This window comes from Cinclus cinclus, chromosome 2, assembly GCF_963662255.1.
Source record: "Cinclus cinclus chromosome 2, bCinCin1.1, whole genome shotgun sequence".
NCBI lineage: Eukaryota > Metazoa > Chordata > Aves > Passeriformes > Cinclidae > Cinclus > Cinclus cinclus.
The window spans coordinates 114,176,858-114,203,096 of record NC_085047.1 but is presented as its reverse complement, the minus strand read 5'-3'; the positions used below and the strand labels follow the sequence as shown (position 1 = coordinate 114,203,096).

General features: G+C 42.7%; 1 protein-coding gene across 2 annotated transcripts in view; it reads right to left on the bottom strand.

The window, feature by feature from the left end:
- The window catches only part of DSCAM (DS cell adhesion molecule), a 365,785-nt gene that overhangs the window by 72,150 nt on the left and 267,396 nt on the right, over positions 1-26,239 (bottom strand). For both annotated transcript variants that reach the window (XM_062515218.1, XM_062515217.1), the window contains exons 13-17: positions 21,603-21,770; positions 17,450-17,520; positions 11,478-11,718; positions 9,718-9,864; positions 7,816-7,971 (exon numbers count right to left, since the gene is read on the bottom strand). In XM_062515218.1, the coding sequence (XP_062371202.1) occupies positions 7,816-7,971; positions 9,718-9,864; positions 11,478-11,718; positions 17,450-17,520; positions 21,603-21,770 (783 nt within the window). The remainder of the gene's footprint in view (positions 1-7,815; positions 7,972-9,717; positions 9,865-11,477; positions 11,719-17,449; positions 17,521-21,602; positions 21,771-26,239) is intronic.

Here is a 26,239-nt window from a genome sequence, read left to right as displayed (position 1 = left end):
CCAGTGTAAGAGAGGAGTTAAGATAAAAAGGGGAGCGTGCTGCTTCGGTGCTGCTTTGGTGGTGCTTTCAATCCCCATGGATTGAGATGGACACTCTGGGTTAGGGAGCAGCCTCCATGCTGTCCATGCCAGGGAGAAGCTTTTGGGGTGTGACCCCATCCTTAAGAGGGGAGAAACTCTTAATCAGAGGGTCCCAAAGCAGAACTTGCCACTGATGGTTAAAATTCTGTGAAGTATCACCTCCAGCCTGCAGAAAATCATAGAACGAACCAAAGAACTGTTTGGCTTGGAAGGGAACTTAAATATCTTTCAAACCCCTGCCATGGGCAGGGACATCTTCCATGAGACCAGGTTGCTCAGAGTTCCATTCATCCTGGCCTTGGATACTTCCAGGGATGTGGCATCCACTGAGAAACCTGTGTCAGGGCCTCACCACCCTCACAGCAAAGAACTTCTTCCCTAGATCCAACCTAAATCTCCCCTTTCAGTTTGAACCCGAATGCACACGTAAAAATATCTTGTCCACGGTCACAGAAATTGCCAAACAAGATGTTATTATAAATGGCCCAGCTTTGAACACAAAACCCATGCCAAAGTGCTACAAATAATACACATGTGGACAGTTTAATGGACATTCAGAGCAGAGCTGTGAGTTTAATGAAGTGGAGTGTAAATGAGCAGTTTGCAGTGCCTGATGTGACCCATGGCCAGCAAGTGCCACGATGTGTGAGCAGACATCTCCCCACACAGCATCCTTGTTCCTCGCCCTGCCCTCAGCAGCTCAGACCTCCCTCTGGCACTGCAGTCTATTTCTCTAGTTAGTACAGCTATCTATGTAAGCCATCAAAATTATCACAGAGAAAGAGCAGAAAAACCCCCAAACCTCCTGTCTAAAACCGCGTGGAAAAAGCTTCAGCTTGGAAATGCTAAAATCCTGCTGTGTGATCTTAACTACATCCCTTTGCAGCCTTGTATTTTGCGAAAAGTTTTGATTTCATGAGCATATGATGTTTTTCAAAGACACATTACACTGTACAGTACTCTCCAGCTTTGGAAACACTTTCACTAACATGCAAAATTGCAAGATTTTTTTCCCTGCATGCTGGAATATCACATTACACACAAGCTTGTACTTAAACAAAACAATATTTAACATCATAATAAATGGGCTTAAAATTTCCTGAAAAACACACCTTGTGTCAAAAAATTTGAAAATGTGTTTTAAAAACTGTGAAAATAAATAATTTGAAAGATATTTTAGCACTGTGTGTGCCCAATATTTATGTCAAATTATTAAAATAGAGATGTATTTATAATTGCTACATAGGTTATTAAAGACAAAATGAACCAGTTTTCTGTACTTTGCTCTCTACAGAAAAACTGCTTTGTGAGGAATCTGATATTTTTGTCTGATTTCAGGTAAAATACCAAAATGTTAAAATTTTGAGTGCAATTACCATTACATTGCTTGATCAGCTTTCTTTACTTTCACAGAAAACAGCTACTGTGCAGTAGAGGTTCAAAATCCCTTGTCCAGCAAGCTGCTATTTGTAGATAAATTCTGTACCTTTGTTCTACCTCTATTAAACAAGCAGATATTATGCTGCTACAGAACTTTGTCCATAAAAAAAGAAATCAGCGAGCCTGGCATCTAAATCTTTTGTGTAAAAATGATGTGAGGAGACCCTCAATTTTATATGTTCATAGGTGGTCCTGGAAGATGTGAGAAAACTGACAGGGACCACTCAGTGCAACATCTCTGGATGTGCATTTTCTATTTCTAGTGTGCTGAGAGAGCTAATTAGGCATCAAGTGAGAACGTCACTATGATAATTGCATGCAAACCCAGCCCCTTGCTGCAAAGGGGCTAATTCAGTTAGCAGCTCTATCCAATGCAGAGTAAATATTGATGCTTGACAGCATCCAACTTGTTATTTATACCCAGCTCATTAGAAATGCTATTTGCTCCTGCTGCTGAGGAGTGAAAGCTGGCTCTCCAGGGTAATTACCTAACCCACAGGAGGATTCCTTTATGGATAGCAGTGTTTTCTGGAAATCACTGCAAATAGATGGATGAGGTTAATGCAATTTATTGTTAAATTAGGGTGTGATCTATAGGGATAAGTTGTGATGGTAATTGGTCATGGCTGTCGACTGTTGAGGGATTAACTCAGAATTCATCCGGCATTTTCCAGTCATTGGGTCAGTGTGGGAAATATTCCTTGTCATTGCTGTGTTGCTGTCTGGTGTGAGACCAGCAAAAAGAGGGGCCAGAAAGAAAGTCAGGAAGCCATAAAAAAAAAAAAAAAAAATATTCAACCCAAGGACCCCTCCACCTCACTGGCAGCAATTTTTGCAGTGTTGCAAAAATTATTCTGAATACTCATTTATTAGTCCTCTTTTTTGCTGCACTGCTGGGTTGTCCACATGAAAGCTGTGTGTCATTCCACTGTGTGTGTGAAAGTGTTTACATTTCCTTGGTAGGAATCCTGCAGAATCTCATCTGGTGCTTCACAGACCCTTACTGTTCTCTGTCCAGAGGGTAAAGTCATTCGTCAAACCCACCCTCTGGATCTCAGATGAGTTATCTCAGCATTAACTGAAGCATTTCTTACTAAATTGGGTTCCTAGGGCATCTGAAGAAGTTGTGGCTGGGGAATGTGGTGCCTGCCTTATCCTGGAGAGGAAAATCCTGAGCCTTGCCAAGCACACTTAAGGTACTTTCCCTCATTGCCACTGCATTCCCCAGACTTTCTGGCTTCAGCCACTATAAGCCAGTACTATCAGGAGACCTGAGCTGTCTTACTGAATTGTCCCTGGACCTTTATTTAGCACACTGACTCCCACAGCTCCAAGAAAGACAAACTGAATTTGCACAATTCCATAGATCTTTTTTTTTTTTTCCCTCCATGGTCACCAAGGGTAAAACTATGGTGGGAAGCCAGAGGACAACCTGGGCTGAGCACAGAGAAGCTGAGGACTTCTTCTAAACAACTTTGCAGCTTTCCAGGGAGCAGATGTGGCAAATTTAAGATCAAAGATGGCCTCATTCTCCAGCTAGCAAAGCTTTGAAAAACACAGAAATAGCATCCTGCTTTTATGTGGAGGAGAAGGCTCTGTATTCCTGACAGTGCAAGTGGAATGCTAAAGCAGAGCAGGCAATTATCCTGATACAACAGGGCTGGGAAACAGCATTTAGATGTGCCAGATAATGGGGAGGAGCTCCAGGAATTTTCTCATTCTCCTTTTCATAAGCAGAGAGATTATCACCATTTTTCTTCACAGTACTGAGCAGCAGGGAGGCAAATGCACAGACTATGGTGCATTTAGGAGTGATACCACAAATAAATCAGAAATCTGAGCCTTGCTCTGTAACAGGGTTTTAATTCTGCATGACATAGGACTATTCCATTGCTGGTTGCACTTAGTAAAAATCAAAATAAACTCAACTCCTGACTGCTGTCTGTTTGTTCATGTAGATATCCCATCTACAACGTAGGTCTGTGCCAGCCAAAACCCATCCACACGTGAATCTACTCTGATCTGGCCTCATATAAAGTACGCTATTTTTATGAAATCCTGCCAGTTTCCTAAGGGGAATATTTACTATTCTGTGCCTTTTGTTTCTTAGTCAAAAAGATAAAATTGGAGATCTTTACCACTAGGAAAAAAAAAAAAAAAAACAACAACGTGCATTAAGGGGTCCTCCAGGGGAATTTTTCATCAGAGCCCAATAGCCCTCATCAGCTGAACCAGCCCAAGCAGAGCTCTGCTCCAAGGAGTACTGAATGTGCACCTCACTGGATTTCTGCTTAATCATTTTAGAATAAATGTAAAGCTTGCCAGATGCTGTTTGTGCCTCTCGTGCCAATAGTCAGGAACCTTGGTGTCCAGGGAGAGAATGGAGAGGAGGAAAATCTCTCAGGATTCAGACAGAGTGGGGTGGCAGAGGGATTTGGTACTGTTTTCCCTTCCTTCCTGCTGCAGCTTTTGTCAGGCTCTGAACGAGAGCTGGAAGCACAGCACTGCTGCAAAACCTTCTGTGGCACACAAAGAGCTTGCTGTGCACAGGAATACATTTTCTCCAAAAAACAGAAAGTCAAAAAGGAGATACACCAGAGAAACATGCATCCTCCTGTGTCACAGCCAGCCCAGATGCCACCTCTGACGGACACCCAGACCAAATTCCCAGCTGCAGGAACCTCTCCTGGGATGGGGGCTCTGGTGTCTGTGTCCTCCCAGATCTGCTCAAGGTCGGGGCACAGATGCCAGCCAAGGTGCTGTGACATGGTTCAGGCTTGTTCAGGCAGCAAATGCCTTGTTTCAGCTGCAGTCTTCTCATATTGCATTTGCAGCACAGGAGCACAGAGGGAACTTGTCACACACACTCCCCCTTGCTACAAAACAGAAAAGCCTTTCAAACTGCATTTTGAGCACAACGGAAAAGAACTGGAAGAGCTGCTTTAATTTTTAATGGTTTATTAAATCAAATCTCCAGGTGAAGAGGATGAGAAGCTTATTAGAAACTGCAAAATAGAAAAGGGACAAAATCAGAATTTTTTTTTAAAATTGGACATTTCCTCTTGGCTTATTTTTCTACCAGAAGGAACTCTAAAAAAAGCAGCATCTTTTCTGAAGTCAGCTTTCAGAAAAGGGGGAAAAATGTTAGATAAAACCCATAAATATGATCCCGTTGAAAGGAAAGCTCATTCCTTGAAAGCTCATTTCCTATTATTTGCTTGAGTTGTTCTCATTTCCTTTGCTGATCAGAGGCAGTGTCTGACCTCTGGTGTCTAAAATCAGTATCAAACATTATAAGAAATCAAAGTATCAACTCATTCCATCCAGGATTCACTTGCTGGGTAACCCTTATTTTGCCCCTTTGGAGATTTCAGGCCTGCTGAAGAAATTTTGGGCTGATGTCTTTAGCTGAACAGCAAAAGAGAAGTCACAAGAGGCCCTGATCAGCTTTTCCAGTAGCAGTGGAAAATGCTGCACCATTGATTTTACAAAGAAGAGTTTCCTCTCATGTGAAAACAAGTGAAAAAATAGAAAGGAATTAATGATGTGATATAACCTCATAGCAACAGTGACACGGGGGGCTTGGCAGCCACTTAATATGCTGGATTTCCAGATTTTATTAGTGGAGGGTGGAAAATCTTGTGTCATAATTTTAGCCAGAGAAGATCTGGGAGCAGAGATAGCAAGTTTCCATTTCTAAGCTCTGTTAAGACCCCAACTTATTTATGTCATTAAAATGCCAAGGAAGTGCGTAAACTCATTTCAGGGTAGGATCTTTTTGCTGCATTGGAATTAATCCTACTGAATAATACTCTGCAGAACACTTTCCTTAGAAAATTACAGTAGAAATGTCCATTCTTCTGAGGAATAAACCAATTGTTCAGTGCATGGAGTTTGGCAATGTGAATACTCTTTTCCTCTTTAACTTCCACACCCTTCAGGATGTTTAGATCCAGGATTTTGGGTTTGGCCTATGCTTAACTGCCGGTCTCTGTATATTCCACTCAAAATCTTTCCTGCCCTTAATAAAAAAGTAGTGAAGCTGAAGATGAAATAATTATATTTGTATTGTAATTGTATTTTTAATTTTCTGGAATACCTTCCCATTTAGTTTTCTGGACAAAAGATTTAATGAATGGAACCAGTGTGAGGCATCAGAAAATCTCTGGAAAGCTTTGTCAGGCTGCTTTAGGGTGAGTTATTTCTGGGCTGCCAGGAGGGTTAAAGGTGAGAGATGAGCCTTTGCACAGCTGCCAAACACAGTCTGAGGCAATGTGCTCCCCTCAGCCTGTCTGATCCCAGAGATGGAGACAGCAAAAGAGCCACCACCAAGGATTGGGGTGATCAAATGAGGAAGAGATGGGCTAAGGGGAGAAGAAGAAGGAGGTGAAAGAGGTGAAGGAGGAAAAGGAGACACAGAAGAAGCAGAAGACACAGAAGAAGCAGAAATGTGTGAGGCTTCTGACACGAACCAGATGTCCCCAAGACCAGCCTGTCCCCAAGCTCCTGAAGCAGTGTGGGACATTACTCCCAGCTCCTGGTGACTTAAATCCCACTCCCAAGGCTGAGGGCCCTTTTGTTCAGAGAGAATTTAGGGAAGGTTTGCTATGCTGGGATCTACTTGACAAAAAAGTAACTTGAAAAGTAACTTGAAAATGCAGCATGTGTTTTACAGTTCTCTAACATTTTAGATTTTACATTTTAGATTTTTTTCTTCATTGGAATAAATCCATCTACTTCCAAGCACAAAGTGTCCCAAGAGCATCTGAGTCCAAAGTAACTGTTAAAGGACTTTAGGCCAATATCAGAACTTTCAGTGTTTGAGACACACAAGTCTAAAGCTGAGCAATTTTCATTTACTGCATCCCCTGGATACAGCTACAGCTGGGGCCAGGCAACTTTATAATGTATGCAAATTTTAGAATGAGTCCTTTAATATTTAAAGAAATTTATATGAAAGAAAAAAATAATAACTTTCATCACATAATTTTTTTGTTGACAAAAAGCACCGAAAATTCATCAAGTCAGTTAATTTACTGAACCTGCTTTCTTGTCACTTCTGTAAACCTCATTACAAATAAAAAAATTGGCAAATATATTCATATATTCACAAATGACCAATAAAGTGGATAAATAAGAAAGGAAAATCCATTGATTAATTTCCTTGAAAACATACTGCATAACTCATAGGAGAATTTTAAAATTAAACATTATTCAAGTAACCTAATTGACAGGACTGTGAGCATATTTATCTGTACCACAAAAAACTTCTTGATCCAGTTTTTCAAAAGTATTTAAGGGATCCAAAAATACATTTGTACATCTCATAGCATTTTCAAGGCATTAAAAAAGGTTAGGGACAAAAGGAATTTTATTGCTTCAGAAATAGAGCAGTGCATAGTGCATACCCTACTGAGGTGACCTGAAGTGATTGTAATAGTTACAATTACAAAAAAGTGATTGTGGAATCTCACGTGGCTACCTCTGTGTATGATTAAAAGTATCTTAAACATTCAGCATTAGGAATTGAATTTTCCATGCTTTGATCTAGGAACAAAGGTAAGACATTTTTGTTCTTTATTTTGCTTCTGAGGGAAGTTGTATTTGGAGGATTTATACACACACACACACACACACACACATATATATACATGTACTGAAAATAGTATTAGTAGGAACTAAGTAATATATGACACTTTCAGAACAGTTTCTCCTCCTTTCCCCATTTTCATAGAATCACTGAATGGTTTGGGTTAGAAGGGACCTTAAATATCATCCAGTGCCAGCCCTGCCATGGCAGGGACACCTCCCACTGTCCCAGGCTGCTCCCAGCCCCAGTGTCCAACCTGGAACTGAACATTCCAGGGATCCAGGGGCAGCCACAGCAAATCTGGGAATTCCATCCCAGCCAGGAACAATTCCTAATTCCCAGTATCCCATCCAGTCCTACTCTGAAGCCATTCCCTGTGTCCTGTCCCTCCATCCCTTGGCAATTGTCTCTCTCCATGTTTCCTGCAGCTCCTCCAGGCCCTGCAAGGCCACCCTGAGCTCAGCCCAAAGCTTCTCCTGTGCAGGTGAACAATGCCAGCTCTGCCAGCCTTTCCTCCCAGCACAGCTGCTCCATCCCTCTGCTCATCCTGCTGCCTCCTCTGGGCTCTCTCCAGCAGCTCCAGCTCCTCCCTGTGCTGGGATCCAGGGCTGAGTTTTCAATCTTTGCATGTCTGTGTACAATATTTGCCTGAGACAAACAAACATTTCCTAGAAGTGGGAATGGAAAATGCTTTCCCTCCTTACCATCCTCTTTAGTGCGGGTGAAAATCTGCTCGCTCCTCACTCCATCCCCAGCTCGGGTAAAAGCCAACACCTGGATGCTGTAGTTGGTGTATTTTTCTAGGCCATCCAGCTCCAGGGATGGCTGGGTAGTAGTGACATTCTTAATCTCTCCCAGCTCTATAAAATAAAATAAAATAAAAAAGGACATGGAGTTATTGCCAAGTTCACTCTTCTTCCAGGTGCTGATACCTGCTGTGGAAATCTTGGGTGTCCCAGACAAGAAACGCTTCATTACTACAGAACAGCAATGAATTATAATGAATTAAAATTAATTCATTTATGTCCTGACCTCTTACCCCTTGAAGCAGACCCACTTTTCATTTTTAAACTTTTTTTCGCTGCAATTTTTAAAAATATATGATGAAGAGAATTGATGAAATTCTACAAGTAATGAGATTTTTCATAAAAAAACAGATAACAAGAAGAGATTATTGTGAAACATCCCCTAAAGAAAAAAAAACATGAGAACAGTGGTTATCTTCATAAAGTTTTGCTGGTTATGAGAAAGGCCATTTCTCATAAGGAAAATGAAGAAAAAGTCCCCTTTATTTTAAAATATTCAGCAAGTGCTGCTGCAAAACACTTGATAGCAGCAATACTGGCTAACAAAAGATATAGACACACTAAAATCAGATTTACTTGGAGAAAGATGATGCACTTCATATTAATCTCTTTATTTTTTTTCAGTAAGCTAAGAAGTACAACCCATATGGCAAAAAACCCCCAACTTTATACATATTTAGGGCAGCAAATAAAGTTGAATAAATAAAGAAAATCCAGTTTTAAGCATGGCATGAACAACGTTTTTTTCATCATGTTGTGAAACATCACATAGGAGCTTAAATGTGATAATGTACACACACAGGATCTGATCCAAAACTACAGGCATCACTGCAAACATTTAATTTTATGCCCTACATGTCTACATTTTTCCTGTATGCTTCTCATATATTTTTAATCTTTATTTTTTAAAGGAATTGGTGGTTGATTTCCAAGTATTTTTGAGTCTACTATTACCATCAGGGACAATGGGCCTCTGGATCACATTTCCACTCCAAATTCCACTTTCCACACTAAAAGAGACCAGGATTTGCACAATTGCAGGTTAAAGTGAACTGTGGTTCTGGTGGATTAAACCAAAAGAAGGGAGACAGCTGTGAAAAATCCACAGGGCAAGTAGGAATAAAGTAATGTACATCTCAAACCTACTCATTTGTTTGATTTACAAGAAAGGCCCATACATGAAATGATCATCACGCAATAAATTGCAGATTAGCAAAGCATCACAATTCTCCTTTGATCCTTCTACTCAGTCTCTGCTCTGGAGCCTATTTCCCCAGGAATTATGGTAAGAGTAGAAAACACAACAGAAGAAGCTGGCATGGAAATAACAAGCTTCTCCCAATCTTTTCCCAAAGACGTTTCCTTCTTTTCCCCTCAGCTATGGAGAGAAAATGCATCCTATCAAAAAATAAATGAGAAGAGTATCAAGCAGGCAAAGAGATAACCAACCAAATTATAGTGAAAACCAGGTTTGGGTTGGTTTGTTCTGGATCCATGTCACCGTTCTCTTAAAAAAGCCAACACTCTGGACTCTGTAACTGAGGTGAAATTTGGTCAGGTCGTGTTGGGTACCATGGACCCATGCCTGTGGAGTGTTGCAAATCCATTGGTAGAAACCTTCCCTGAGGTTCCTCCAGGCAGCACTGCTGCTCTGTTAAAGATTCTAGGAAAAATTACTCCCTCACAGGTAGACAAAGTTTTCTCTAAAAACAAAAAGAGTGGAAAATGCCTTCACACCAGAGAGAAAATGATATAAAGGCCACACAGAGCTTTTTACTTGGTAATAGATTGGTGTCTCACCTCCATCCAAGAGGTTGGCCCAGTAGATAACCCTGAATCCCTGCAGGATCCCATTCAGGGTTTCCTTTGCCAGTGTTGACCAGGAAATGGAGATGGTTTCTGGGGACGTGGCAGTAGCTTGCACATTCCCTGGAGGGCAACTGGGCACTGGAATAAGATATTCAATATTTTAACACAATGAAAGCAACTCAATATTCATCTTTTAGCTACCCTTTATTTTTCCCTCTATCCTACCACACAATATTTAATTACCAACACACATTTTAACAGTGGAAATCCTTTATTCTTGCTACAATCCACGTTTCTGCAAGTGCAGCTGTTTTCCCTGGAATGACTTTTGATGTACTGTTTCCCTAAATGCTGACTTGTCTTTTAATAGGCTCTCCTGTAAGCAATTTAAATATAGTTTTTTAAAGTTTTCAGCCAAGTTTGCATCTTTGTGGACAATTGTGATGTCCCTCTAAATTTGCTGGAGGGAGAAAAAAGTGGGCATGTCTTTAAAAAACACAGGAAAAAATGGTCATAATATATTTTTGTTGATATTTTAAAAAAATGGGAAAAATCAAACAAATGTAACACATTTTCTGTTGGCCATTTAATGTCAAAGTAATACAGCAGTATTAGCAGTATTAGTAACTGGAATTGCTTTTAAAGCTCATGGCATCATTAATTCTAAGAGAAACCCAAAATTGAGTGACAACCAAAAAAAATTCCCAGGAAAAATAAGCATGCTGGTTTCTGAAGGGAAAAAAAAATCTTATTTATGATAATATAAAACATATGCCTGTGTGAGCATACTGCCTTTTGAGGTCTTGCAGCAAATTAGGCCTAGAAGTATTTAGAGTAAAAAAAAAAGCTATCAGTCTTCCATGAACAGCCTACCTCAAAATCTGTGGCTCTTGAGGATTTTAGATGTGTGATATTCTACTTTGCCCATGTAAAAGTCAGGTTCAAGCTGGCACTGGTTTCAGGACACCAATGTTGATTTACAGTAGCTGAAAATCTGACTTCCATAGCCTTTAGGATTTTAATTTGCTGTTCTACGCCTTGAAATGCTGAACTCTTTCTTTTGGATATGGGATCATTCTCTTTTTCCACTAGAGGACTCCCTCTCATTGGTTGAGAAGCACTTTTATGCAGTTTGAAAAAAAAACAAAAAACAAAACCAAACCTATACTGTTCCTTGGATTAGACAGGGTGAATTCTGCCTGAAATAGCAATGTTTTTTCTGTCATTTGATATCCTTGAAAAAACACACATCACTCTTAAGATTGACAAGACAGTGCAGAACAAGAGCTCTGGTTACACAGTAGATTCATTTGAAAACAGCAGCAATCCAACAAAAAAAAAAAACAAAAAAAAAAACTATTGCTTCACCTTTCAGAATTTCACTTCTCTAAACCATGATGAGATCACTCTGGAGCAACAGTGAGATAACAACAATTGCAAATATGTGAACACCAGAGCATTTGGCTTCTTAATGGAAGTTTTGGTCTCGGACAACATCATTCACAGCAGGATAGATGACATCAGTAAGGTTATTTTTATTTACCTGGTAAAATAAATTCACTCTTGCAATGAAAATCAGACAAGCTCGTTGAGCAGGCTCATCTCTTACACCGTTCTCTCTAAAGACTTATCTTTTATCATCCCTACTTTAATCATCATTAATCAAATAAGAAATGCAACAAGATAAAAAGACATAAAATAACAGTAACATTAATAAGATATCCCATGAGAGCTGTTTGCCAAGGACCCACCATCCTCAAGAGTTGTGGTGATGATTTCCTGAGAAGAAGGTCCGATGCCAGCCCTGTTACAGGCCTGTACCACCATGCCATACTGGGTGAATTTTTTCAGGTTATTCAGTGTATAAACCTCACTGTCCCCAGTGGTGTCGATGCTGATGATGTTGAACTGGAAGTTCCCCCCCGCGCTGTACTCCCGATAACCTATCTGGTACCCACGGATAATTCCGTTCTGCAAATGCTTCTTTGGAGCCTAAAAAGAAAATGGAAAGTTACACATTAAGGACACACATCCAAAGACAGGTTGCAGGTTGTTCCCCCTAAAATTAAAAAAAAAAACAAAAAACAAAAAACCAAAAATAAGTTCAACTTTTATTTTTTTTCTTACTGAATGCAAGTCTATTCCTAGGCAACAATTCAAAAAATACTTCCTGCACATGAATCAGCAACTTTTTTCAGTCATACACATTTCAGGTGTGTTTTTTCAAATCTGTGCTGAAAGACCATTAAATGGTTCATGCACAGAGAAATCCAATCAGGAGACACTCTTGAGTTTGAATTTATGAGAGTTTGAACTCTTTTCAGGTGAATTGATCCAAGCTGAGTTGATAAGGGTAAATTTGCATTCCAGGCCACCATTCACTACTAATTGCTTTTGCCAGAAGCCCCCAGCTTTCACTGAAGCTTTAGGAAGGCATTTATTGATCTGTGCAAGGCAATCACAGGAGTTTATTCAGTCCCGTGCATTAGGAAAATTTTATGCTGTGCTTTGAAATATGCTTCTGTTCATTCAGTGTGTAGTGTAGAAAGATGATTAGATAATAAGTGCTGAAGGCAACAATGACTTGGAAAGCAGGGATTTGCATACTGAGTAGCTGCAATATATCTGGCATTCAGGGATATGGACAGCACAAAATGGCTGGCCAGAATTATGTACCACATTTCTCAGCCACAGTGCAAGATTCCCTGCTCCTGACTACTGGAAACCACTTGTGTGCAATATAAAATGTGATCTAGTGCAAAGCAGAGATTTTCAGCTCAGGGAAAAAGCCTGTTATTGACAGCAATACCTATAAAATTCTATTTAAATGCTATTTGACTAATTTCCATATATGATAATGTTCTTGCCTGGTTTTCTGTCTATATGAGGCATAATTAGTATAAGCATTTTAAAGCACAGTTTGCAATCCAGGAGCAAAAATCTCTTTCAAATTCTCCAAACCTCTTTCAAACTCCCAAGAGGTGCCCACAAGCTCATCTGCATCACTGCCCCACAAAAAAGGTCTTTGTGATGTAGCTTATCAGCAACAGGTTGAACCATCAGAGGCAGCAACTTCTGTTGCTCCTATATCCCATTACAACTCCTGAGGAACAGATTCTCAAGAAAAACACTTTTTCTGCCACAGCACCTGCCTGTTTTGGGGAGTTTATAGTCCACTGGACATAGTAAAACCAGGGTGAGATTTGCCTTTCATCCACTATCATCAAATCCATTGCTCTGAAAAAGGCCACACCTCTCAAATTTAAAATGTGTCACTGTATGAAACTGATTGAATAATCTCTTCTGAGTGGGAGTCCACCTGCCTGGGACACAGGTCAGCTGGAATTCAACCCTAACACACCAAGCCCTGGGACACATTCATCAAAGTCAGGGTGGGCCTGAGATCTCCTCCCAAGAGCCTTTGAAGTTACGTTAATTAGTCCAAGTTCTACTCCCCTACTGGTTACTTGTGTTCTATATATGGTATTGTTTTTAGAACGTTCCATTCCCAAGCCTATATACTGTTGCATCTTCCTGGTTTCTGGTATTTGGAGCTTGTCCCTATACTGTGTTCAGTTTCTGGGCATCATCCCTACTTTTATTTCTCATTAAAGTAATTTTCTTTTTGGGCACTCCATTATTCTCACTCCTTTTTTTCTTATTTTGCACCATGTTCACCTTGAAGTCAGGGTGCCCAAAGATTTGTCGCAGCCACCCTCACTGTGACACTTCAGATGGTTTTTTTTCCCCTCCCTCTTGCCTGAGAAACACAGAACTTGAAGTGACTGTATAACTTCAATTCCCACTGTATTACTTTGATCAGATGTAGCTGATCAAATCAGCCGATTCAGTTCCTGAGATCCTTGCAAGTCACACAGCAGGGATAAGGATTGTGTTTTCAGAATGTAAGGTTTTTTGGTCAAAAACTCTCCAGCTTCTTCAGAAACATACAGGTCATTTTGTTCTGATAACCATTTGTAAGTGGGTTACCCATTCTGGACAATCCCACAGCTTTGTGATCTCTGTTGGCAGAAGGAGGCACTTTTAGCTGGGGGTGGAAACTAAGGTCAGATTTTTGTTGTTGTTTGAGTTCAGATATATTGATAGAATCACTGAATTGCTTTGGGTTAGAAGGGACCTTAAACATCATCCAGTTCCACCCCTGCCATGGCAGGGACACCTTCCACTGTCCCAGGCTGCTCCAGCCCCAGTGTCCAACCTGGAACTGAACATTCCAGGGATCCAGGGGCAGCCACAGCAAATCTGGGAATTCCATCCCAACCCCTGCCCACCCTGCCAGGGAACAATTCCTAATTCCCAGTATCCCATCCAATGCTGCTCTGAAGCCATTCCCTGTGTCCTGTCCCTCCATCCCTTGGCAATTGTCTCTCTCCATGTTTCCTGCAGCTCCTCCAGGCCCTGCAAGGCCACCCTGAGCTCAGCCCAAAGCTTCTCCTGTGCAGGTGAACAATGCCAGCTCTGCCAGCCTTTCCTCCCAGCACAGCTGCTCCATCCCTCTGCTCATCCTGACTGACAACAAATTGACTTCCAAACAATCAGTTTGAACAAAGCAGCCACAACAGCCTCTTCACTGGGAATTCTACAATTATACTTTCTGACTTTGAATTGGAATAAAATAACAAACTTGGACATTTTCATGAACTTCTTCATAAGTGTTTTCAGTCAAGGGATCTTTTTCTTTAAATAAAATATTAACATTTTATTCCCCCCCCTCCAACCCCCCCAATTTGAAACATTATACAAAATAAAACAAATGCCAAATCACTTCAGGACAAAAGATTGGAATATTTTACTTCACAACAATTCCACTTTTCCTTGTGACTATGACCTGAATACTTCATTTTGAGTTGACTTTTTGCACACATGACTCATTTGATAAATATTCTTGCTGGTGTATAGACATATTTTTGGTAGAAAATTGAGTGAAACAACTTAGTGTTCTTGGGGAAAAATGTTGCAAATCTTGTCAGTAGCCATAGAACATTATGAAAAAGTAAGTTTCAGTCCATGACCTTACTGCTTTTCTTACAAAATTCAATATTTGTAAAGCAGAGTATCAATGACTTTTGTAAAGTAGAACATTCTATAGTTTTGTGTGTGTGTAAATAGGAATAAAGAGGAAAAGGATTATTTCCCATGTCTACATTTCATGGGTTCATTTACCTAATGTAAAGTACTACATGAAAAAAATTAATATTTTCATGCTCTTTTCTAAATGAGAATTCCTGTTTAATTCCCATTATCTCTGCACCAGTTTAAACTACCAGAAAGTGGTGAGTTTTATTTAACTGCTTAGTCTGAAACCCAGTGTCCTGTGTGGACACACAGATATTGGATTAAATAAATCACAGACCAATACAACTTCACTTAGCTGGGATTTTCTAAGAGTGGGCTAAGACAAAACTTAAAATGAAGATTTACAGCCGAAGCAAGCTACAGAAATGGGATTTAATACAAGACAAAAGATAATCAATGTGTTAGTCCCTGCTCCTTTTGCTGTTATTGACACTGTATGTTAATAAAGTTTGCCAGCTTCAAATATAACCACGGTTTTCACCACAATCTTGTTTGTTCAATGTCATCACAGCCTTTCATGGCTAAAGCTCCACATGCCTCCAAAATAAAAATTATCAAAGTCAGGTTCTTTTGTTTTTTGATTTCCATGGATTTGACCTCGTGGGGCATTTCTTTATTCTTAATTATATTTTATTAGACACTCAATGAGTGCCTTCTGCACAGCATTGTAGGGACCTACCCAAAAGTTAGGATTCAGCATAGACCAAAACTGCATTATGTCTGTGGGATCATCTTAAAGTTCCTTTTTGAATAATGAGCCAAAACTGCAATAAATCAAGGGAAGTAGGTGGCTCGCTCCTGGTTTGGGACTTCTTAATAAGCAAGAGAAGATTTTTAAATCAGCTTACCAATTGTCATTCAGGAAATGATTCTTCCAGTAAAGGTAGGACTACACAAGCTCTAACCCTGCCCAGCAACTTCACCTTAAGCTAATTCCAAATTGTGGAAATCTTCACCTTGTCAGACCAGGCTAATGAAGTATGTATTCAATATAGAACTCATTTCTGTCAACATCTTATAATATTAGATACTGAACTTTGCTTGACAAGAATTCTCAAATCAAATTCCAAACACAATCTTGAGAACACAAGCCCAGCACCTCATTTGATATCCTTCAGTATCAGACACCCAGAGCCCAGGACAGGCTCAGCTGTACTCAAAGTGTCCTTGAAGTACAAACTGAAATATATTTTAGGCAGTTATTGAAATGTAGGCACGGGAATTCTGTTTGATCTGTAGCTGCCTGTTCATATCTTCACCTATAAAATGTAATGGCAAAACTTCACAAACAGCAGATATAAACTTCAGCAATGGGCCAGTGGTGTCCATCTTCTCTTGCTGCTTTTAAAAACATCCCTCAAAGTGAATTTTCTGAAAACAAACGAAGCCTTTTAATCTGTCTACCCATAAATCTATAAAAACAAGTTCAGGCATAGAAGCTTGAAGATTATGGTTGACTTGATCAGATAGTCACAGTTCTTAAGTGGGCTAAAAAAGAAAAAATCCTACTAAGAATTTATTCTGGTTGATGAGAATCACTGTACACCCTTGCATGGCTTCAGAAAGTACTTTGCTCTGCTGACTGTGTGTTGGATTTAAATCCATGTCTTCTCTAAGTACATTGTTGTGTTTCACTCCAGGTCAATCTGTAGCCACACAGCTTTTGGTTTTGGAAACCATCTGATGAAAAGCAACACTGATATGAATTCAAGATATGGACAAGATCCAAGAATTAGCACTGCATTTTTTATGACTTATGAAGAAGAGGTTCTGAACTGGCCTTTTAAGGAACTGTCTTAAACCTACAATATATTCATTATTATGCAATAAATAACCAATCACCCATAGTTTGGGTAAAAAGTAGAACCTCACTGCTCCTGAGTTTATCAATAATCCATATAATAGGACAAAAGCCACATCACCCATATTTGCAGGGGTAATTAACATCATTATAGAAACTAATCATTTTTATTATGCTGCTATACCACTTTGGCTCTTAATATTGTACATTTCAGAACTATAAATATATGGAATTATTAACATAACAAACAAGCATTATATATCACAAAACCATTTAAAACACGGTTTAAGTACCTCTGATATCATACCAAAGCATTTAAAACTTTTTGTCATTGTCAAAATGCTGGGAAAAATTGAGTCACATGACATGCCAGATTTTTAAATGACACCAGATGATGATTAATTACCCTCCATCAGTTCTCATGGACCATACTGAGACAGTCATACTGCTCTCACTATGCAGCAGAAATCTGTCCCAAAGTCCACTGCAATGGGAAAAAGATCCCATGGGTTCCAATGGTTTCTGGGGAAGTTTTGAACAGAAGCATGGTGAAATTTTGTGAGTGTTCATTTCCTAAACATGTGGCCTTATCTCTGAAATCAGAAAAAAGAAGGAAATGCAAGCAGCTACTACTTTTCCTCTCCACTGGAAGGCTTTCTTGGCACGATGCTCCCTTCAGTGGCAAATATTTTAAGGTTTGCTGGTAAAGGCATCTGCAGTGTCTCTCCTAAATAAAATAACCAAGGCACAGTTGCTATAATACCCCCCTAAAAGCATCCAAATACTGACAGAGGCTATCTTGTCTGTGGTTGTGTGAGTATTTACCTTCCAGGTGACTCTGATGCTCTGTGAAGATATAGGCTCAAGCTGCACATCCTGAGGTGGACCATCAGGAGCTGGAAAGAAAAGAAAAATGCATCAAAAGGGGCCTTCATAGCCCAAGGAATTCAGCATTTTACATAAAATGCCACCACCTTTACAGCCCAGAATCACAGGGTTGGAATGTGTGTCACATGGAAAACTCCACCAAACAAAAGCCAGGAATCTGCTGCACTCAGGGGTCATCTCTAGCCAACAGCAACATACATGTGCCAAAACATGCCAATCTGGTAAATAAAATTAATAACAGTGGTTTTCTTGACTAGAGATACTCTCACAGTGCTGTTTCTGCATATCTGGAGATAGGTAAGAGGAATTCTCAGCAGTCACAACCCTGTGGGTGATAGAAAAGCAGCAGAACCCATTTGAAGCAGGTGAGCCAGAAGCTCCTAATCCAGACAGAAAAACAACAGAACCCATTTAAAGCAGGTGACCCAGGAGAACAACAGAACCCATTTAAAGCAGGTGAGCCAGAAGCTCCTAATCCAGATAGAAAAACAACAGAACCCATTTAAAGCAGGTGAGCCAGAAGCTCCTAATCCAGATAGAAAAACAGAAGAACCCATTTAAAGCAGGTGAGCCAGGAGCTCCTAATCCAGATAGAAAAACAGAAGAACCCATTTAAAGCAGGTGAGCCAGAAGCTCCTAATCCAGATAGAAAAACAACAGAACCCATTTAAAGCAGGTGAGCCAGAAGCTCCTAATCCAGACAGAAAAACAACAGAACCCATTTAAAGCAGGTGACCCAGGAGCTACTAATCCAGATAGAAAAACAACAGAACCCATTTAAAGCAGGTGAGCCAGGAGCTCCTAATCCAGACAGAAAAACAACAGAACCCATTTAAAGCAGGTGAGCCAGGAGCTCCTAATCCAGATAGAAAAACAGAAGAACCCATTTAAAGCAGGTGAGCCAGGAGCTCCTATTCCAGATAGAAAAACAACAGAACCCATTTAAAGCAGGTGAGCCAGGAGCTCCTAATCTAGCTTTCAACCTCTTCCAAATTTTCAAGTGGGATCCTCTTTGTTCACTGGAAACTGAGCACATTCAGTCCAATATCAGATATTTTACACAAAATCCTGCACAGTTTACACTCTTCCACATCCCAAGTAAGAGTTCCAGCCTGGAAATCAGACAAAAAATAACTGGTAGATGGGAAAACCTTCCTTCAACTCCTGTCTGAGCCATGGAAAGTTTTGTGGACCATCAACACACTGCTAAACATATGCAGGAGGCTTTAATATGAATGAAAAAAGAAGGAACCTCCTTGTCAGCTGGGCAGCTACAAGGCAGATCAGGATCAGCTGGGATTGAACAGAGATGTGCAGTAAATTTCTTGCTCAGAGAGGTAAATCACTGCAAAGGAAGGATCTGAGGAGAGGGATGGAGCCGTCTCAGCTGCTGCAGAGGGTTCCCTTGATGCAGAATGTGGCCTCAGTAAAAGGTATTAAATTAAGTTTAATAGCGGGACAAAAGAAGGAAAGCAATAAAAAAGGGTGAAATTGGGCTGTTAGAAGTGAAGCTGCAATAAATGACAGCTGTGGTGAGAGGAACCAGAACATTTTGCTTTAACTGATGAAAGCAGAGACACAGAATACACCCTATAATATGTTTATTCAATATGCCCTCTTCTCTGCCATTCCTGACTGTCCTTCATATGGGAAATTTCCGAAACTTGAAAGAACTTTTTTGTCCCTTTTTCTTGCATTAACACAAAGAAAGAAGAGGATCCAGGTCCACTGGCAAAGATGAGATCTCTATGAATGTTTTGAAGCCTGACCTTGATTCTGTCCCCCTGTTGACAAAAATGAATGCCACTTCTCCAGTACATTAGAATATAGTGGAATTTGAGCAAAGTATTTCATCCTAAAAATGGGGTTTAAAACATGCCCCTAAAAATCCTGACTTTTCCTCAAAAGACCCCAATTTTTTTTTCACAGACATGAATAGTTATGTGCTTATCAGCACACCATAAGGAGATGTTAAACAAGAAGTCATTTGTTTTACATAATTAATGTCATACAGAGTTTGTGGCAAGGACATAAAGACAACCCAGGTATCCCTGTTTCCTCTATTGATTTCAGAATTAGGTAATGGCCATAATGCTATTTTTTTTTCTGACAAGTATTAGTGAAAGTGTGTACTGGCATCTATTTTCCATCATAATAGGTAATTGGGGTTGTATGGGAAGAAATATGCAGTCTGCTAGCTTTGAAACCATTCCATCTTCACCTATCCTTTTGCCACAGAGATGTTTACAGGTTTCTTTTTAACAGAGATATTTCTTTGCAATATGTGATACAGAATCTGTGCCCCCTTTCCAAGTTGTTTGTTTTTTATCTTGTATTTCTTGGACCTTTATTTTGCTCCCTGCTCATTACCTTTTCTCTCATCCCCTGCACCCATGCTGTTCTCCATTGCCTGCTGTAAAAGCAGAGAACAGAAGTAAACAGTGATCAAAAAAAAAAGCTGTTCCTCCACTTTGTGCATCCCTGAAATAAAAACCCAGGAGAAGAACATCACAAACTCTGCCTGAGCCTGACCTCCTCTCTCCCAGTCCTTCTCTAAGTAGATCAGTGACTTTTGAATACAGTTCCACACTGCTGGTCTTTTTCTACCAACAAACAGCTCCTCAAAAGACAGCGACAAAAGGATCATTTATTCTGAAACCTGGTTATAAAGAGCTGAATAAAATGTGATGTTAAGGTTCCACCCTGCTCATGGGGAAGCTGTTTTTTTATTCCAAGGGCAGCTGCTGATCCTGACAACTTAATTACCAGTCCGGAAAAACTTGGCAAGTAAAAAACATTCCAAGCATGGGTGAATAAGGGAGCATGAGAGAGCTGATCCAAGACCAGCCCTCTATTTTGCACAAGGAAGGATGAGCATTTTGGGATTATAGATGACTCTGGCTGGAAGAATGGATAGTCTGCTTCCTCTAGTAATTTCACATTTTCTTTGCACAAAGAAAGATAAAATTTCTGATCAAAAATAAGTATTTTTCAAACAAACTAGTCACTCTTTAATCTGTTCATTGCAAGCTTTCCTTCTGCTGGACTGATAAAAGAAATGAAACTTATGTTGTCCCCAGCTTATTCTGCTTTCCACTGTGAGCCCTTGTGTCCTGTTCCTACACAGCAAGTCCCTCAGAACCAAAACCACATTGTCCTGACAAGGACTGTGTTTTCATTGTAGGAAATACCCAGAGAAATTAAATAGGAATTACGCAGCCGTGTTCATAGGAGCTAAACTAAAAATCAGTCTCTGGGTGTTCAAATCCAAGACCAACATGAATCTTGAAAGAGAAAGGGAATTTTCACTTCCAGGATGCTATCACCAGGTTGTCATCTCTAAGAAAGAAGCAGTGCTGACTTAGCATAAAGTGAAGGAAAGCAGAAATTCCATATGCACGAGAGTGACTCCAGCCACCAAAGGGAAAATGCCCACATAGTACTCCTGGTGTTGATGCAGGAGAATAAAAGTTTAAAGGTAAAAATAAAGGTCAGACTTGATGATCTTGGAGGTCTTTTCCAACTTAAATGATTCAGTGATTCTGTAATACAACAGAACAAAGATTGGGAGATGACATTAACCAGTGGCAGCCAAGAGACTTAAACAGAGGCCAGAAAAATAAATGGTAGCTGCGTTGAGTGAGGGGATATTCAAATGAAGGTTGGGTTGAGTGAAGGAATATTCAAATGGAAAGTTGATTTATGTGGATCAACATTCTCAGAAGGGAGAAATTTGAATTAGTTACCTACATTAAAATCTAAACATTTAAGAAAAAACACAGTACCCATAGGGGAGGCACCACCATTAAAAACAGGATGTTGCTGATTGAGTTGCCTCACTGTAGATACAGGTGTGTTATTCCCAACATCTCAAACTGAAAATTTGGAGCACAATGTCTTCTTTGACCACTAGATGCCACTGAACAGCTTTAACTACAGTCCTGCACAAAAGAATCCTGATGTTCTATGGGAATAACTCAGTATTCCTTTCGATACAGTTGCAGCCACAAAAGCAGCATTTCATGCAACGATTCCTGACATCAGAGAGATAATTCCCACAAAATTTAGAGGTTGCAAAGCCAGGGCATACCTGCTTCATCCGTGGTGATGGTGAGCTCGTTGCTGGCCTCGCTCTTGCCGATGCGGTTCTTGGCATACATGCGGATGTTGTAGGTGGAGGACGGGTGCAGGTCGATGATGGTGGCTTGGTTCAGCTGAGGGGAAACATCTCTGGTTCTCTGGACAGAATCCCAAGAGTCTGTTTGATAAGAAATATCAGCAGAAACAGACAAATAAATGGTGGCATTAATATGGGTAATACAAGCATGAAGTTAAACTGTTTCATGCCACCACAGTGTTAATCCAGAAAACATATTTTGCTTCAAGCAAATCCAGTGATCCCTCCCCTTCCTTGACAGCACTCCCAACTGTTCCAAGAGTGCTGCTGAGAACAACAGGATGTTAGCTCTAGGGTCACCAGCAAATCCACAGAAGTAGCTTCTTTTTGAGGAGGTGGTGAAAGCAGCAAAGGTTCCCCAGTTTTGCAAGTGTGGTTTCTTTCCACTGGGACATTGGAACAACTGCACAAAAATGGGGGTTGATGCACCAAAGGGATACTCACTCAGTGAAAAAGCTGGTTGTGCTCAAAAAAAAAAGGGAGACAAGGGAGTTAATAAACAGGAATGGCCCAGGAGAGACCTCATTCCTCTCAATAAATCCCTGACAGGAGGGTGCAGACAGGTGGGGACTGGCCTGTTTTTGTTGGCAACAAGTGACAGGATGAGAAGACACAGCCTCAACTATGACAGGGGAAGGTCAGGTTGGATATCAGCAAGCATTTCTCAATGGAAAAGGTGGTTAAGCAAAGGAAATGGCTGCCCAAGGAGGTGGGGGAGTCTCCATGCATGGAGGTGACCAAAGAAGGCCTGGACATGGCACTAAGTGCTCTGGGCTGGGGACAAGGTGGGCATTGGTCACAGCTTGGACCTGATTGGGAGGCCTTTTCCAACCTCAGGGATTCTGTAATTATGTGAAAGTTGTCCCAGAAGAAGGAAAAATTAATCCTCGAGAGAGTGCCTGCCCTGGAGCACACCCGGTGCTGGAGGTGCTGACACCAGGCTCGAGTCACAGCTGTTCAGGACAGAGCCCTGTGGCGCTGCCCAGTAGGACCAGTTCAGCCCCAGAGCGTCCGTGTGACAAAGGGCCACCCCCCGCACCCCAACAAGAGCGGAGCAGACAGGAACTGGCACGGAGCAGCCCCGGCCTCGCGGCCTTGCGGCCCCTGCTGTGCCCAGAGCCCCGAGAGGCTTTGGCCACGCTCCCACAGGGCAGCCCCAGCCCCAGAGCGCAGAGCCCTGGCTTTGCAGGCTGCGCCGCCCAGGCCACGAGGAATCGGCCACGGGGACGAGCCGGGGACCTGTGGGCAGCGGCTCCACGTGCCAGGGGAGGCCGGGGAGCAGGGCTGTCCCTCAGGGCTGTGCACGGCACCGGGGCTCGTCCCTGCCTTTAGCGGTGCCGGCCAGGGGCAGCGAGCGCAGCCTCGGCGCCTTTGCAGGGCGCCACAGGGAAGCTGAGCGGGGCAGGGGCAGCACGCGAGGCCGGGGCCATGCAGGGGCACCCGGCCGAGCCGCACGAGGGGCACCACGAGAGCCTCGTGCGCTTCCACGAGGCCGGGGCCGGCGGCTGCTCCCGCCCCGGGCCCATGGCCGAGCACCGCAGCCACTCTTGCGGGTGTCCCCTCGGCCCTGCGGCGCCACGGGGACGCGGCCCGGGGCCGGGGCTCGCTCCCCGCTGCCATCAGGGCGCTGCCGAGGGCTCCCCGCCCGCCGGGGCCGGGCCCGGGCCCTGAGGGAGCGGCGCCGCCGTTGCTGCCGCCCTCAGGGGCTCTGAGGGGAGCGCGGCTCCCGCCGGCCCCGCTCCGCCCGCACGGCCAGCACAAACACGGAGCACAAAGACACACGGCCGTGAAATGGTGTCCGTGCCCTTCCAAATGCACTCGCACAGCGGCCCCCAGGGCTGGGCTCGCCTGCGGCACCATCGCCCGAGGGCTGCCCCCGGGACAAATCCCCTGAGCACACACCGAGGCCGGGGCTGTGCAGTGGGACGCCAAACACACGGGCTTCAGTCTCTTTGGGAGAAACAAACACACTTAGGAAGTGTTTTAGCCTCCTAGGCAGAGAAAGGTACTTTTGATGGCATCCGTCTGGGCTACCTGGGGTTCGAAAGGCACAGTAAATAATAAGTCTAATTATGAACAAGTGTGGTTCAAAAGCCATAAAGAGGTTTTTAGGAGCAACATCTCTACTCATGACAGATTTAACAGAAGAAAAAGTGTGCTATAAAAATCTTTCACAGTTTTGTCTCTTCAACTTAAATTTCTTCCCCCGTCTCTTCTTTAGTTTGGAAGCATTGAAGCAAAGCTGAGCAACACCAGGGTAAAAAAATCAACAGCTAGGTACAAAGCTTCAGAATCCTTGTAGAGCTGCCAGAGGACTCACATGCTTCAGACGTGTGTGTGCACACATGCACAAAAGCATCTCTCCTTTCTGAGGCTGCAGTGAAGCACACAAGGAGTACAGTCAGAATTACTCCTGATTTCATAGGCTTGTGTGCATCAGTTATCCAGAGCGTCCTCCAAGAGCAGTGTATGAGAGGAGTCAGATCAAGTGTGGTTCTGGATAATCTGTTCTCTCTCCAGTTTCCCCACTCCTGGCACAGCTTTGAAGTGCCAGCCTGCAGGTGGGAGCACACCTGATGTACCCCAGATGTCTCCTCTGGGCTGGAGCCCTGCAGGGCAGCTCCACCAAGAACAATTGCTTTTCCCATTGCAGGAGTCCCCTTTGGTGTGGGAAAGCAAGTAAGGAGAATTCCTGCCTTCCTCTCTCAGGGCTGCAGAAGTCCTCACACTTCCCTCCTGCTGCAGCCACAGAGAGGAACGCTGGCCTAGTGACTCTGCTGTTGGGTATTAGACAAGGGAGAGGGAAGACACTTGGTTGTTGCTGTGGACAGAAGAAATGGGTGAACATCCTGTCACAAACACCCCTTGTGGGATTTCTTTGCTGTCATTCAGTGATTCTTATTTGGTTTTGGAACACAGAGAGGAGGAGAGGCCTTAAGAAGGGAACAATCTTTCTGTAACCCCTGACAGGAAGGTGAAGCCAGGTGGGCATCAGGTTCTGCTCAAAGGGAACAGAACAAGAGCAAACAGCCTCAAGGTGTGCTAGGGGAGGCCTAGGTTGGACACCAAGAGGAATTTCCCCTTGGAAGGGGTGGTGAGGCATTGGGCAGGGACTGCCCAAGGAGGTGGTGGAGTCTCCATCCCTGGAGACATCCAAGGAAGGCACTTGTTGCAGTAATTATGTTGAGACAGACTGGACTGGCGTCACCACCAGTCCTTTATTAAAACGCTTTTCACTACTTCTTTCAGTGCACTTCTGTACAACAACTCTGAGTCCCACACTCATCGGCAGCTCCACACAGCACTGACTGCTTCTCTCCTCTTTGCATAACTGGCTCAACCCTGACCTCTCCCTTTCCCAGCTGCCTTACCCTGACTGTCCCTCACACAATATCTTCTTACCTTACCTGTCCCTTTCATGACTGCATATCCCTTACCTCCTCACAGCACAGCCAGCAGACTCCATCCAGAACTGCAGCACATTTTCAGTCTCAAGCTCCAACTGCACCTGCGCTAGTAGCCAGTTAAACTATACTTTTTTAACACCCAAACTCATTGGTGTTTCCACTCCTCAGTACATGCATTTCCATTCCTCAGTAATCAGTACAGCATTCATTCAGCTGAAGAGATTGTCTTCTGTACTGTTCTTTTGACCTATCTTCCCACAGGCACTCAGTGCTCTGGGCTCTGGGGACAAGGTGGGCATTGGTCACAGCTTGGACTTGATTGTCTGGGAGGCCTTTTCCAACCTCAGGGATTCTGTAATTATGTGAAAGTTATCCCAGAAGAAGGACAAATTAATCCCGGAGAAAGTGCCTGCCCTGGAGCACACCCGGTGCTGGAGATGCTGACACCAGGCTCCAGTCATAGCTGCTCAGGACAGAGCCTTATGGTGCTGCCCAGTAGGACCAGTTCAGCCCCAGAGCTGCAATGCTGGTCCAGTGCTGTGTGTGCACTGATTTGGGGACTTTGGCTGCACAGCCCTGTGCAGCTGCTCCCACAGGGATGTGTCAGGAAGAGCACAGAGCTGCTGCTGCCTCAGCGGGTGCTGCACTGGGGGACCCCTTCCTGCCCTGCACAAGGCTGCTCAAGGCAGGCAGGACTGGTGAGGAACACACCCAGCCTGGCTCCAGGGAATGAACTCTAGAAGGTTTTTCAGAAGTAATTCTTCCCTGTGAGGAAGGGGAGGCTCTGGCAGAGGTTGCCCCGAGAAGCTGTGGCCACCCCATCCCTGGGAGTGTCCCAGACCAGGTTGGAATATGGGGCTTGGGGCAACCTGGGATAGTGGAAGGTGTCCCTGCCCATGCATCATGATCAGATGAGGGAGAGATGCCTATGCCCCAATTAAGGGGCAAATGAGACCATGGAATGGCAACAAGAGGAATTTGTTCAACAACACAGATTTAATTTCCCAAGAAGTGTGAGGAGGGGAGAGAGAAGGAAGGAAGGAAGGAAGGGAGGGAGGAAGGGAGGAAGGGGGGAAGAGGAAACAGAGTGGTCAGAGAGAGGGAGAGACAAAGCAGGAGATAATCAGCTGGAACTGAGCTGTA